The sequence below is a fragment of the Diuraphis noxia genome, unplaced genomic scaffold (genome assembly GCF_037042655.1).
Source record: "Diuraphis noxia isolate RWA-SAM2 unplaced genomic scaffold, SU_Dnox_SAM2 contig0002, whole genome shotgun sequence".
Lineage (NCBI taxonomy): Eukaryota > Metazoa > Arthropoda > Insecta > Hemiptera > Aphididae > Diuraphis > Diuraphis noxia.
Window position 1 is genome coordinate 70939962 of NW_028301712.1, and position 16814 is coordinate 70956775.

General features: G+C 28.4%; 1 protein-coding gene across 2 annotated transcripts in view; it reads left to right on the forward strand.

Moving 5' to 3' along the window:
- The window catches only part of LOC107173099 (pumilio), a 108153-nt gene that overhangs the window by 23299 nt on the left and 68040 nt on the right, over nt 1-16814 (forward strand). For both annotated transcript variants that reach the window (XM_089221066.1, XM_089221067.1), the window contains exons 7-9: nt 167-327; nt 396-568; nt 4727-5030. In XM_089221066.1, coding sequence (XP_089077192.1) covers nt 167-327; nt 396-568; nt 4727-5030 — 638 coding nt within the window. The remainder of the gene's footprint in view (nt 1-166; nt 328-395; nt 569-4726; nt 5031-16814) is intronic.

The following is a 16814-nucleotide window of genomic DNA, read 5'->3' on the forward strand; positions in this document are numbered from 1 at the left end:
TGTTGAAATGATGTAATAAATAAATATTCTACTACATATAGCATTAGATTAAATTGTGACAATTTATGTTGAATATATATACTCTAGAATTACAGAAAAATATATTTTATTTATATCTTAGAACTAAATAATAAGTGTTTCATGTTGAATTCTTTTTGTTATATAGCCAGAAGAGGGGCCGGTTTTCCAGTTGGTAATGATACTGGCAATATATTATCTCCAAGATCATCAGAGGCTGGAATTGGCATGAAGATGGTTGAATATGTTTTAGCCAGTACACCAAATAAAATGGAGCCCTTAGAGCCTAGAATGAGAAATTTAGTTATTGTATGTATATTTCAATATAATATAGTAATATACTAATATTATAAGGTATTAATGGCTGTTTTTTTCAGAGTTCAAATGATGGTGAAACTATAAAGAAAGAAAAAGAAAAACCTCCCGGTTCTCCCTATGATTCTGTAAATAGTAATAAAAAAGAAATGGAAAATGGAAATTGTTCGACTGTTGTTCAACAAAATGGAATGGTAGTAGTACAAAATGGCTTAGACGAAGATAAATATATCAAGTTAGTGTTGTTGGTACATTTTGACCAACTATATACCTATTAGCTTATTATAACAATATTAAACTATGATTCCCTTATTACCTATGTGTTATTATTTATTTTGGATTAGTCATTATCTTAAAGATAGTAAGTTATATACATATAAATATATAATTAATATAATTAACTATGATTTGGTTCCATATTATTTTAAATAATGATAAAATATGTTAACACTACTTTTATTTTTTTTATTCAAAAGATTTAGTCTTATGCAGTCTATATTTTGTTTGTTTTTATCATCATTTACCATGAACTTATGAATCAACAATTGTTGCTTTCAGACAATTTTGGTTTATGGGATCAAACTTTTAATACAAATTTATAATACAACTGTTTTTATAGTTTTAAATATATTTGTTTTTTAATACATATTTGGTATATTGTTTTCCTTTTTATTATTTTTTTGTTTAATACACTGATACTAAATAATCTAATACATTTTTTAATACCACATATTTATTAATTCACATCCTATCAGAAATATATTATAATTTGTACATATCGCTTACATGTAATCAGCCAATTTTCTATAATTATTGTAGTTAATTAATAATATTATTAAGTTTTATTTCATTGTGTTCAGTACCTACTTAGATTTACATTTAATAATTTGTTAAATACCAACTATATTTGTTACTTGAGTACTTATACTTAGAGTTTTAAATGATTTAATAATTCTGCTTTTAAACTATGCATTAATCCAAATCTTGACCTGTTTTAATTTTTGGTTTTTTCTTATCTTCAATTTAAAGAGTTCTGTCATTTTTAAAGGAGTGTTATATAGGTAAATTCATTATGATTATTGTTATATGTGATGAAATGTCTTACACAACATTTTTTCCATGACGCGTATCAGTAGGTCTCATATGTACATCCTTGCGAGAGTGGATGTTATATTATCATTAATTGACATTTATGAAAATACTCGTATAACCATATGGGATCACTTATTGAACAAAACAATGCTTCAGCTTTGACATATTTGAAACTTTGGCTAATCTGGTTTTCATTCTGTAAGAACTGAAAATCTTAAGATCTTAAGATATTATTTTCTAGTACTGTGATGTTTTGTAACTATGAATTTCTTGACTTGGATATACATTATACACAAGTCAAAACTTTAAAGTCTAAACATTTTGTTTCATGACGCCATATTATAAATTCTTGTTGTAATAATTAATGTTTATATTTAGTTTTAAAAACAATATTAAAGAATCTTAAGGTTTTTATTGAACTAAAATTTAGCCTAAGTCTCAAAACTATATCATGGCAGGTCTTAAATTGATAAATATATTCATATTTATTTATTTCACCAAATAGAACTGATTTAAGAGTTGAAGTATATTTTTTGCTATCATATTCTAAAAAAAAAATTTTATATCTTCATTTTATTAAATACTTTTAAAATGTTAAAATACATAATGCATTTATTTAACAAGCTTATGAATTTGTACTATACAAAATCTAACTAAGTTATTATGGTTAATGTATTGTCTTTATTTAAAAGATTAATTCTGTTAATATTCTTACTGCTGAGAAAATCCATATAAAATATTTTAAATATAGTAGTATCTATCTATGTATTTATATTTAGTAGTTATTTATAATCTTTAGAGGACGCTACACCCGCATGTGTTGTCTCCGTCTTACAAGTACGTAACATTGCAAAAACTGTTTCGCGAGGGAAAGAACCGAGAAGGCTACAGTCATAACTAAAAAACGAAATTCTCACCACAGATAAAAGGGAATTTCGACTGTGCAACGTTGTTTTTATTTTTTTGATATTAGAACTGAAAAAAAAGTTATTCGATTTTGAAAAATGCAAAAATAATGCATTTTGAAACAATAAGAACTTTTTTTCTATTTGTGATATCGAAAAATTGAAAACAACGTTGCACAGTAAATGTTCTCCTTATTATGTGGTGAAAATTTTGTTTCTTAGTTATAGCTGTAGCCTTCTCGGTTCTTTCCCGCGCGAAACAGTTTTTGCAATGTTACGCACTTGTAAGACGGAGACAATACATGCGGGTGTAGCGTCCTCTTAATATTGTTTAAGTATGTGACAAAATGTAATTATAAATTTATATTAGCAGTAAGTAAAAAGTATTTATTTAATTAATTTTCTCAATATTGTTCATATTAATATTTTTTAATATTTTTAAAATTATTAATATATTTATTTTTAAGTTATTTCATCATAATTGTGTTTTATAAAAATTTACTAAATGTACTAAAATTTATTGGACATATTACATTTATTTAGTTATCATATTTGATTTTATTAGTCACAATTTTCTTTTCGTATATGGCAATTTTAAATTTACATTCCCTAATTTTATTAGTTTATTCTATACAATTTAAAATAAGAATTTAGAGTGCCTGTATCCTTATAGAAGTTGTATTTTAAGTTTTTAAATATGTTCTTTAATTTACTATTTTATTGTGTTGATATGTTGATACTTTCAAATTGTACAATAAATATTATACTTGAGTATTTGATCCAAATATTTTGTCAGCGGATGTCAGCGTTTAGTTTGTTTATCTTTGATCCTCTGATAACATAGTCAATTTGTATTAGGCAGAACCAACTTTGTGTAGTTAGCTTTAGTATTAAAGTGATTTGACCTATCATCAAACTTATGATTTAGATCTTTTACTTTATGAGATATATTTTTTTAAATGTAACAATATTAACTCACTAACATCTTACATAAAAATTGAAACATCTTAAAGCCAACATTAGAACATGGATATTGTTTTTAGGTTTATGTTTAATAATAGATCTATTCACTTAAATACTAAAGTTAACTTGAAATTGGTTATAATGTAAATTCTCAATGTTGCACATGGGTCAAAGAGTTACAAGTGGTTTGCTGAAATCCTCTTATACTCTATTTGTAATAAGTATATACTGGTTTTGGCATCACAACTGAACAGAGGCTTTGCCATATCCCCATATTCCAATTCATTACTTTCAGGAATGATTGTTTGTTATTGTGCACCACTGCTTGATACAACAAATTGTCACAAGTAGGACAAGAGCAAGTTAGGATATTAGTAGAGGCAACTAAAGTGGGGATAAATGAATGAGCTGGACATATTTTTATCCCTCACTCTATATATTCTTTTTGTAAATAGAGTATAGTATATTATAACATATTTTTGTATGTATTTCTTAACTTGTATTTTTATTATTTTCTGTGGTAGATTTTTATGTAATTTTTCAGTATTTAATGATTCAATTGTATTTTATTCTCTTGCTATTTTGTTTGTTTTATTTATATAAAAAATAGTCATTTATTATGTTTAAATACAAAATGTATGTTGTCATTCAAGATTGTTAAAAGAATGCCAGTACATTATTTATTTACTCTTTAATCCATGTGCAATAAAGCAAATTTATATTTAGCGGAAACTCCTATTTATTATTACTTTTAATGTTATAGTGAATTCATCTATCATTAAACCTTAAGTTAAGAACATTACTTGTGTCTCCATGTTGGCTATTTTATGTTATTTTAATTTTAATTTATGTTTTAAGTGTGAAATTATAGTAAAAAATCTAACATAGGGATACAGGTAATGTTATTAGCTTAAATTTTGACGTTGGTTAATTCATTCCAATATTATAGAGTTACAACATTGGTTGGTCTTGCTAAACATAAATTTTCTATGGTATGCACGGCTCAGAGAGAAAAATTATACACTGACATCTTCTCACAATATAATTTTTTTTCAAAAATATTTTTAAAAACATTTATAGTTTTTGAAATAATGAGTGTTTTAAGTCAAGTAAATTATCTGGTATATAAAATTTTAAGCTAAATTTGTTATTAGATAAAAAAGTTTCAATGTAAAATGTGCATTGATATTTAAAATAAATTAATGTAATTAAAATGTATACTTCTTAAAAATTAAGATATATCATTTAGTTATAACTGATAACACATTCTAAGTTCTAAGTTACATAAAATATAATTTATTAAATTTGTATTTCCCTATAAATAATAAGTTTTTTTTATTGAAAAATATTAATTTGTGATAAATTTCAAAAGAATATGAGAACACCTATAAATATTTATATAAAAGTTTTATAAATATAATATAATGTTTTAGTCGTCAAGCTTCACCCTGTGAAGAAGATATAAACAAAACTGCAATGAATGCAGTTTCAAGCAATCAAGTAGCTAATGCTGGTTCCAATAATGTAGTGGTTATTGACAGTTTGCATGGTGCACTACATCAAGGACAACTAATGAATCATCATCATCATGGAATGACCATGCCTTTACACCAACAATTCCAAGTACAAGGAGATCCCAATCAAATGGATCTTAATTCATACCATGCCAACAATGCTCAACAACAACAAGGCACTATTGACTCTCAAGGAAATGTTATGACTCCATTTGATATTCAGGTATGTTTTATATAAAATTTGTACAAAAATATTTTAGTGTAGATATATATGTATATAAGTATATATATATATATATATAATTTTAATTTTAAAATTTTAAAATTATATCATAAATATTAAAGTATGAAGGAAATATCCTTATTACTTTGAGTTAATGATAAGGCAAACAACTGAAAGTTATTGTTATTATTATTATACTTTATTAAGATGAAGTTAATTTGAGAAAAAGAACAATTAGTAACTTTATACCGTAAGATTTGTTTTCAGACAGTAAATATTATGAATTTATTGTTTAAAGTATAACCATTAAAATAATTGCGGTTTCTTTTTTATAAACCATCTTATTAATTAATAAAGTTTTGATATTTGAATTTGAATTTGATATTTTTCTCTAGAAATGTCTTCTATTGGTAATTTACTTACATAAGTGATAATATGATTCTTATGTATGAATAAGATTTTAACAGAGTTTATAATTCGTCTCGAAAACTCATTTCTATTTGTTGAAAGTCATGCGTTGCACAGAATAATGACTGTTTTCTTTAGACTGGTTGACGGAAAATTTCGTGGTTACCACCGTGCGAATATGATAAATAATATGATATAGACGGTGTTCTATCTACCGCTACGCTGGTAATTAATAACCATGGCAACAACCGGTACTTGGTAATTCTGATTTCAGTGGCAACTTCAAGGATGCATCTGACTATAAGCTGAAATTTTATACTAGTCGTACATCTGTGACCGTAGTGTAAGCTTGAACTAAGTAATCGCATTTTCGTTTTGGTTTACGGCACAGTGATGATTGCCATATGTTCGTCAACCTATCAATTAGCAAAACGGTCATTCGCGCCATTTGTTTTTTTTTTTTCGGATTTCGTTTAATTATTCATATATAAATAGATATTATTAAGTATACCACACGTAATGAATATACAGGTGTATTTACTCTAGTGGACACCGGTATTATTTGGTATGATGTGAAAAAGTCAAATGAAAGTACTAAAGTTAAATCTTACGCATTTGATGATTGAATGTCTATAATATTAGATGTAGTAATATTTTATATTTTTATTAAGGGGTTATGTGTATGCAATTTTGTGTAGTGTGTGTAGTTAAATCGTGTGTTTTACGCCGCTGTACTGTTCGCATCTGAAGAAATAATTACATACTATTTATAGAGACTGAATGTATTATGTTTTTAAAACTGTATAGGTATTAGGTACATTCAGATATTACATGTGACCATTACGATTGTTATTTTTGTGCGCTACCTGTTCATGCGATACGATTTGTTCACTTTTGTGTTAATAAATAAAAAGTTAATAATATAATACTTGAATCAGAATAATGTACGTTTTTTTCACATTTTCGATTTGATATTACTTGTTAATTTTTAAGGTCTATAGAAGAAGTACATTTTGTTGATTAATGTCAACATTCTGCGACACGTTTGAATCGTTTTCAGAATACTAATTGTATTTATCATAAGATCTTAACATAGAAACATAATTTAATACTATTAGCGTAGCCAAAGTTTCTAGCCCCCCCCCCCCCCCCCCCAAATCCCTTAAGCATCGATAAATCAGTTTGTATTCTATTATTTATTTTAAATAGGTTTAATATATTTTATATTTTTAAAAATTACTTCTGTTCGTTTGATTAAGTTTTAAATTCGTGAAGTTTCTAATATGAGAACAATTTTATGATTTTGGTTCGATGGATGATATTTTATATTTTTTGGTTTTATTATATTTTGACAATTTCAATATATTGATTTTAATTATCTACATTCGATTGGTTTCAAGATCTTATATTACAATTTGTTAATACTACTTAGTGCTAAAACTTATTGGCGACCAGGAAAATACTGTTGGAAAAAAATGATTGGAAAATAATACAGTACAAAGGTTAAAAATAATTTAATGTATATGGTACTTTTTTATGTAAATGGAAAAAGGGATGGTTGATCTTCGTATTACTCAAACATATAGGTCAGAGGTTTTGAATGCTTAGCGAATCAATTCATGCATGTTAAACTTTTTTAACGGGGTTTAACAATCTTAACTATATATATTATGTACGTACTAGTTATTTTTGCCAAGAAATCAGTAGATTCAGTCATAAAAAATGTTTTTTTTCCTAGTAAAAATGGTGAAATATTATGATACAATGATTTTTCTTTCATTCGATACATTACATACCCTTCCCTAAACTATTTTGTTGAAATGTATCTCAGTCGAACCGTATTATAAGTAATGATTAATTAATAAAAGTTTAATATTGTAATTTGTCAAATATACCTGCATACATATTTCCACTTGTAAAATACTAATAAAATTTAAATTTGAAATTGTTATTAATATTTTTTTATTATTATTGTATTTGAGATGTAGGTACTCTTGTATTACATTACTATTAATCATATCTATTGATGTATTTATATTGACATATTGTTATTTGTTACACAGAATTTATTAAATTTATTGAGCGATGACCATGATTTCATTGTCTGGAGAACCTGCCGATAAGTAATATTAGAAAGTGTGGTAATATGAAAAAAATACTTTTTGACGGGTTTTTTTTATCCAGCACAGGTCTGATAAATTTCGAACGAATTACAATTTAATCTTTTAAAATCCTCTTTCAAAACAACAAGATAATTAATTCTCATTTCTCAATGCTCAATATAGTATACAACATTTATTATTTATTTATACTGCCTATTATTACCTTAAGATTTTACAGTGGTTATATTGCCAATAATTTCCATTTTTATGTGAAATATTTATATGCATTCATGTGAACAATTTGATATGTATACCTTGATTTTGCTTTATTCTAAAAATTTTTACTAGGTATTATTACTATTATTTTTAATTCCACACTTTTTATCCGATTTATCGAACTCTTATGTTTACATATTTTCTTTTTCAATATACTCGTGCCAAGCATTAAAATTTTCGCCAATAAGCATTTTTATTATACGCATATAAATATGTCAGCCTTCACACTTGCTGTTGCCAGCATAGTAGTAAATATTTTGTCGTCAAGTGAAATTTTTGCCAGTGGGAAATACAGGAAAAATATTGGGCATTTTTTTCTCTGACAAAAATAGTAAGATGTTTATACCTTCTCATGAACTACATATTCTTAAGTTGGCGTCCAACCGATATTTTGGTTTGTTTTCATATGACGAGTTTCGTTGACAATATTAAATTTATTATTTTGGTTAACCATTAAATTGACTTAATTATACATAATTAATTACAATTTTAATTTAACAATAACGATAATGAATTGTGTTTGAGCAATTATAATTTCTACAAGGTTAAAAAATAGCAATAATGATCACTGATCAGATCTTAAATTTAAAATAGTAATATTTTCAATAATACATTCTAGATTTCTAATCCAAAAATCTTCTATTAATTGATTAAACAAAAATGAAAGGTATAATGATGTGTTAAATGTTAGTAGCAACAAATACTTATTACTATTTCTAGGTTTAATACTCTTGTCAGTGACAATCTAATCGTTCATATTTCAGACGACTTTTTATAAGCGTTTTATGTTTGTGTTTGTGTTATTGGTTTTTGGTTTTTGTATTAACGTCGATCAAATATTTTGTTTTGTGTTTGGATGGAAATCAAACATTTATTAAAACTTAACGAAGTACTCTTAATTTGTGAAATGGTGTTACACATTTTATAATTCATTTTAGTGTATATTATATGGCGTATGTATAATGAATTTTGACATAATTTACTGGTATGTATATATAGGTTTCAATATTGTTTGATAATAATATTTCTGTGTGCGTAATCGAGATGATGTTCCTTGCACACATATATATTAGTTTTTAAATACCATGAAAACTCACTAATTAACATCAAAATAAACATTTTGTTTCTCAAGTATATGTTGTAAAAAATGATTCTATATTTTAATTTATTTAAAAATTGTGTTAGATTTTTACCATTGAAATTTTGCATTATTTTGATATAGTCAATTATTTATTTTTTGAGATAAAGTTTAATTTACTATCTTATCATGAGTTTTTTTATAACGACATTAGGTTTTACGCAAGCGTTAGTCGTTCACACGGGTGGGGTTGCTTTAAATTGCCGTTAGTAAAGGAATGATGATAGTCCGAGCAAAAAGTGACGGATATTGATCTCGATTCTCTTGGGATGGATAAAATTACAGGTCAAAGAGTTGATTTTTTTGTTCGTTAAACATAAGAAATCACTAATGAACTCTTTAAAAACATATACTTGTATATCGTACTGATTTTGTAGATTGAAATACACTTGATTATTTTTAAATACGAATGGTATATTTTCAACTCTTTTTTAACCCGATATCAGCATTTTTAATGTTTAAATATTAAGATATTATAGATGGAATTTTAAAAAGGTAATTTTTAAAAATAAAGTTCTAATTTTATTTCTTTTAAATTTGTTTGTTGCCATTTTGCTACAAAATTAGTAGGTACGTATATTTTTTTGATCCTCTAATCTATGTTCTAAGATAATACATGTTTTAATTATTATATTGTTGCATTATTTTAATAATTTAGTTAAATAACAACGAGGAATAATGAGAAAGTGGAACAATGAGTTGTGTTTAAAATTTAAATAATTTATGCCAAGTAGGTATTAGATATCTGTTGAATTATTATTATGCATTTATGCGAGTTATATTACGCTCATATTTCAAAGGAATTATATATTTTGATGTAAATACGTATATTTAAATAGTAATAACAGTGTTTCTTTTCATACATTACACTAGATAATTTTTTAGTGGTATACACGCGTTAAAAGAGTTTAGGTTTTTGATTAGAAATGCTTAGTTAGTGTTAATTTGTATTCATATGTTTTCATAATCTTATGTATTTTTCTGTCTTATTTATTTTCTTATCTAATTTTACATGGGGCTTACTTTTACTTTGATATTGTGGAAGGTGAGGTACACATTATTTGATTAATACTAATTCTTTAGGCATTGATCATTACTGATTCATTAGTCATTTAGTCAATACTATTGTTTAAGTCTATACTAAGCTCATCACTGCCTATTTAAATTCATTAATTTCATTATTTTATCCAAATTAATTTTTATTAAATAACTTCAGTAAATCGCGTGTTTGTTAATTTAGTTTTGTACACAGTACGATTTTTAATTCGAAAACAATGCATTCGTTATTATTTTCACTAAACTAGTATCGAGTATAAACACGTTGACGAATCAAATCACGCGCTACTTAACGAACGAGCCAAGCTCGATAAAAGTTTTCCAGCTTTAATCGGTGTGACATTAAATCGTTTAGTGGTTCACGAGAAATCTTACATAAATCACAAGTCTAACGAGGGGAGAGTAGTAATAATACGCGACTCACCATTTGTCCCTATGCGCAGGGAATTATTGCATTTTGTGGTTTTCGGAAACTAGGTATATTACGTAATTGAATTTTCCGAGCGTTCGGAGAAGGTCCTTCTCTTTTCCACCTATCCACTTCACCACCAAACTCGGTAGCGAAAGCTTGTTTCGCAGTTCTACTACTCCGTTGCCGCGTATTAATCTTTGTTGACGACTATGTCGTCGGCGTGTAATGATATAGTCACTATATAGAGTAGTGGTAGTGGTGATGTATATAGATAGCCGTTTGTGGTGGTAGTGTACTTAGCGTGGGTGGTTGGGTGGTGGGTTTGCTGTTGGGCAGACAAGCGAACGTACTTTTCGCTGCCAATTAGAAGACGGTTTCGCCGTTACTGCATGCGCATACATACCTAAACACATTTGTTCCGCACCGCCGACACGACGGCCGATCGTCATGCCGCCGGCCACGGTATCGTAAACTCGCTATTGTTACACAACGGCGGCGTCGGGAGAGTACGTTGACACTTGTACGCGCGCGCCCGTTCCCTAGACCACTCGCAGATTTCTCCTCCAGAGGTGTTTGTGGACGAGTATGAGGGGAAGGTGATGGATGAGGTAGACAACGATGGTTAGGCGTCGGGGTTTTGTCATAAATATAGCCATTATAACAACGTCACTATGTACACAGCTATATTATCTTCTGTGTACTTTCTGGTGGAGTTGGCCGTGTCATCATCAGGTGTTTAGTACGCGCGCCCGATTCATAGTAAAGTATTGGGTCGTCGGAGTTGTCAGCGTGTCTTGTTTGCTCTATTTTTCTCGATCTGTCTCTCTTACTCTTGGTGGTGTGGCGGATGTTAATATTATGTGGAATTCGGCGGCATGTACGAGATGGGGTTATTAATAGAGAGAGTATAGCCGTTGCTGGGCGCACCGGTGTTGTTGGCACGCGTAGACAGGGTGCGAACGGCGCCGCACACCTTGACTGGCCTGTTGTCGGTCGGCCAGATTTTTCCCTCGTACACACCTTTCTGCATCGTTTAAAAAAGCGCTACTAATAATAAAACGGCGACGGAGAAAAAGTGCGTGGAAGTAGAGTTAGTGTGTGTGTTTGTGTGGTATAGTGAAGAAGAGCGAACAAAAACCGTGTGCGAGAGGTGGAAAAAAATCAACAAATCTTTGGGATCGGACGCCGTCGATCAATCAGTGTCGACCCAAATACTAATAAAATCGAGGGTAGATATAGGTTGGAATTGTGTGTGTGTGTGTAAGTGTTGAGGGGATGGGTGTGTGAACTTGTATATTTGAATGGGCGGGTATATTTTTTAAATTTGTTTTAACACCCAACCATCTATAGTTTTAGTTAAATGTACGATAGTTTAAAATGTTTAAATACATCATTAGGTCTTTCAATAAAAGATATAACGTTTTAATTTAAATATATTCCATGTATTAACAATAAAAAATAAAAATTTAGTATGTATAGAATTTTATTGGTACGATGTGATTATATTTTAAAATTTTTGGTATATATCACATTGAAACTTTCGACAATTACTATAGCTATTTAAAGTTTTATCCTTAAATGCAATGCTATAATATCTACGTTTATAGATGGAGTAGACATATTTAATCGTTTAGACATAATTTAATCTAAGAGTAAATCTGTTATACCTAAATTGAAATCAATAGACTATTATATAATGACTTTTTCATTTATTATTTGTCTCCTCTGTATTCACGGATTCTTAACTATTGATCCGTATATTAAAGTAAATCTTAATAGTGCACAATAGAGACCTAGAGGGTATTGAGTTTATACTAGCTGTCATTAAAAATGCATTATAGTCTACAGTTCTTATTTTGATGAAAACCAGATTTATTTGAGTTTTATTATAAATAAAATCGATGTTATCATTGGAAGTTGATAACGTAATTATATATTACCTACTATAGGTAATATTATTACAAAGATATAACAATTTGTTCCATCAAAAAAAAAAAAAAAAAAAAAAAACTGTTATTCAATAACTTTATTATTTATTTAGTATGATTTGGATAAAAATGTTGGGAATTTCTTTCATTTGATAGATTTGAAATCTGTGCGATAGAAATAATGCCAAATAGTAGAAAATATTGAGCTGGATTAGTAGTAAATTTTATCTTATTTTTTATCACTGTATCCACAGAATCAGTATTAAATTTAATTGGTTATCCATGTTAATTCATTATATTGTTGAAAAATAATTATTTTATTTACTTCATTATAGCGTCTATTAGGCATTTAAACCAGCTGTTATACATACATATAATTTTAATCTTTGTATGCTCTGCTTACAATTCTTGCATAAATACCTTATAAAGGTTACATATTTGTTACCTATTTAAAATTATGAAGTAGAGCAGGTAATGTTATCATGTTGTTTTTAAATTTATGAACAATATGTTGATCTTTTTAAAAGTAACTTTGGTTTTTTTGTCTCTTTTCACTTAATTAATTCAATAAATAATAGTAATAATAATATTTTTTTGTTCAATATGTTATATGTATAAACAATTTTAATTCACTGGAAATGAAAATATTTTGATTCGACCGTAATTTTGTAAGATACAAAAAATACCTACAATATAATTATAACGAATATTCTGTAAAATATTAGTAGCTAAATAATATTTTAAAAATCATTACCTATAATACTTATAGTAAAATAAATTTCAGTTCTAAATTTTGAATATTAAACGTTTTATTAATTTTTATTGTTCTATTAGACAAAACTTTTATTTGTAATTTATATATTTTTTTTTTGTTTATTTCAAACCAATTTTAATTTAAAACTATAATTCAAACTTTATCTAGTATTGTTTTTAAAACTAAATAATTCGAATCATTCATATTAGGTATAGTTGTTGTAGTTATTTGTGTGTCATAATATTTTTTTTATTTTATTATATTTTCTATTTGGGCCGTAGTGGCGCAGTGGTCACGCAATTGACTACGACTCAAAAAGTCATCGGTTCGATTCATAGCAAAGTACAAAAAAAAAATTTGTGTAGTTTTACGGAATCACCAAATCCTTGCGCTGTCGTCCGATTGCGTCATCCGGTTTCCAACTAGGTCCCACTCTACTGGGAGTGAAGACCGCACATGTCTCCTCTTTTAGAAGGGGCAGTATCATGCATATAATGATAATACATAGATAAATAGATCACATAATCTCCCTACTACCCACTTACGATAAGCATTGACGAAGATCAAGAAGTCTTTTCAATGAACATATACAAAAAAATAAATAAAAATATTTTCTATTTAAAGTCAATATCTTTATTATATTCAAATAGTTTATAACACATCGTATTTGTAGTTATTAGTTGGAGAATGCAATTGTGAAATTTCTATTTAATAACCCACGATTATATACGAATTTTGCGGTTTGGCTATTTCCCAATGAGTTGTCATCATTTATGATTTGGACCATTTCACTTTTCATAAGATAATAAAACCTCTCATTTCTTTCTACTTAGATTACATTTTATGAACTCAATTTGTCTATTTTCAAATAATTTCCTGCGGATCACGTTCCGTTTAATAATTCGTTCTCACCATACATTAATCATTAGTCATGCCCCGCAAGGGTGGTTCTGCATGACGGTTTCCGCTCAGGTGTCTATTTATGTCCTTGGCGAATCGCTTTCAAGTGTGTCAATATAAACGATTGCCTCGTGATTTATAATCTTTAATATTTTTGTACGTTTCAGCACAAGGGTTTAATAAATTTATCGTGAATGACTTTCGAAAATTTAAAATCATATTAGGTAATGTCTCTTAAATTTATTTCATAATACATAGGCATAATATTAGTAATTAAATAGGAACAAGTAAATGATGCTTTATTAAATATTTTTTACATGAATATTTTTTGCTGATAACATAATCAGACTTATATACGTACTACGTATATATACGTTACGTATTACGTAGTATAAATTTTATTTACTTTCTTATCATATATTTTGTGATAAAAATGTTCATTCTTTAATAATTTTGGTGTTTAAAGCCCGTCTTATTCCTGTATATACACGAAATCAGTCTAAACTGAACGATATGCAATTAATTAATAATGGTAGGGTTCTGAATGTTGTCTCGTTCAGACTTTGGTAGTTTAGCGAAATTCCCCTCATTCGCTTCTTTTTTTGATTCGTGTGTATCGCTTGTAGTAGTTACAATGCTTGTTCATATAAAAATCGTTAAAGCTAATGAAAAACGCTGGATTTGACGTTTTGTTGCTGCAATTAGACACGATGGCTAATTTATTTTTTAGTGTTTACGTTTAATTTAGTAAAATTTAATTTAATTGTACTCCTTTTCATGAATTTACTTATATTTTTGCAGCTTTTTTTTTTTAAATTCTTACAACTTATAATCAAGTATAATAATCTGAATGCTATACTGTAAATTAATAGTTCCTAACATAGGAAACGATTACATGATACATAATATCTTGATTCAATTTATATATTGTTTTCTTTCGTTTGCCTGTTATTTTTTGAGTGTCTCATTTATAGGTGTTAGAGAAGCATTCTATATTTCCTTAATCACTTCATGATAGATAAATAACGTGTAATATCGTGTTCGCGTGTTAAAAGTAGTAATATAACAGTTTTTAAAGTACAGTATTTCATATAAAATGTTTTGTTTAGTGTATAGAACTTTTGCGTTAATTGTAATTAAAATTGTCTGTTTTCACGGTTCAGATCGAATGCAAACAAGTTGAGTAGTTTTTTTTAGTGAAACGTCAAACTATGTACTGTGTAGTATATGAGAACGTTATTTTCGAGCATTTAGTATTTACGTGCCAAATAATGTACTCGTAGTTACGTTGGAGAAAAAAAGCATATTATCATTTAGAAGTTTATACATATATTATTAAAATAGGTACATGTAAAACAACGAAATCGCCCTTAACGACTTTTGGCTTGTATAATGTCGTCCTGAGACCATCGCGACACGTTTGTTGTGTTAAAAACTTCAGTTGTGTAGAAGCCATTGGTCTTTTTTACGAGGATCCGAGTGACCCACTAGAGGATTGAAAATTTCCTTTGACCCGTTATGTTTATTGGCCACTGGCGACCACCGACCGGTTTTACACTATGGCGGCGGTGCCGGCGACCGGGTCGTTAGTAAGAAAACTGCAAAACGCTTGATTTTTTCCTCTTGTTTTATTTGCGAATCATCGTCTTGGGGATATCACGCACACGCTGATATTATCATCGTCCCCAAACAATGGGCCCTTTGAGGTTTATCGTTAACTGCAACCATGCGTGTGTATAAAGAAAACGAGGTTTAGTTTTTGGGAAATCCACTCATAACGTTTTAAAGTTTTAAAAAACGGAAATGAATCAAATATACCTATTTCAGTAAACGAAAAATAGTCTTTTATTTTTTGTTTTCATAATAGAATTTATTTTTATGCACACTACATACACACTCGTATGGTATGTATAACTCGCCCTTATCCCACTTATAATAAGAATAAGATAATTTTAAAACTCATCAGTATTCCGGGTATACTTATTTTATTATTTTTTGGTCATCATTTTATTCGCGAAAAAAAATATTAAAAAGAAATAATCGTTGTTCACGGATTTTGTTATTGCATTGTGCGTGTGTGAGAGGTACTCGCGTCAACGACCCACGGCGGCCGTGGCGAAGAACATCGCCGCCGTTCGACCATATTATATATTGTGGAGGTTGTCGACCTGTATGCGATGTTTAAGTCGGGCAACCGTGACGCGGCGATCTTTCGGGTGTAATTGCAGCGTTTTCGGACTGTATTATCCTCGTTGTAGTAGGAGAGTGGAAAGGGGGGGCTAAGTTTAAGCGATAAACCGCAACGGTATCGACATAGTAAGATCTGTTATATTGAGATTTAATTGAAAATAGAGTTGTATAAAATATTGTACAATATTACTTAAAACCAGTTTTATTATAATATTTTTAACAATAGGTTTTTGGTAGTGTTTTTATTGATATTGTTAAATACTAATTTGCTATCGACACATTGTGTTAAATATGATGTTTAATGTATTATATATAAGTACCTATATTATGTACATGAAATATAAACGTGCATTATGTTATAAGTCTTGTTTTGTTTTAAAATGTAAAAAGACGAGAGTACCTATGTCTAGCTGTTTGTTGCTGGTACGAAAAATGTATTTGTCACTTTGAATTGCTCCGCCCCCGCCACTGGCGGAACACGCATAGTGAGCGTGAGAAATCACTGGTTTCGATTGCAAACATGCCTGGTGAAAACTAGTGGTTACCAATGATTTGATCGGACCTCCCTATTTCCTAATCTTGGTGTTTTACGCTTTCGAAATTATTGTTTTTTTTCTTCC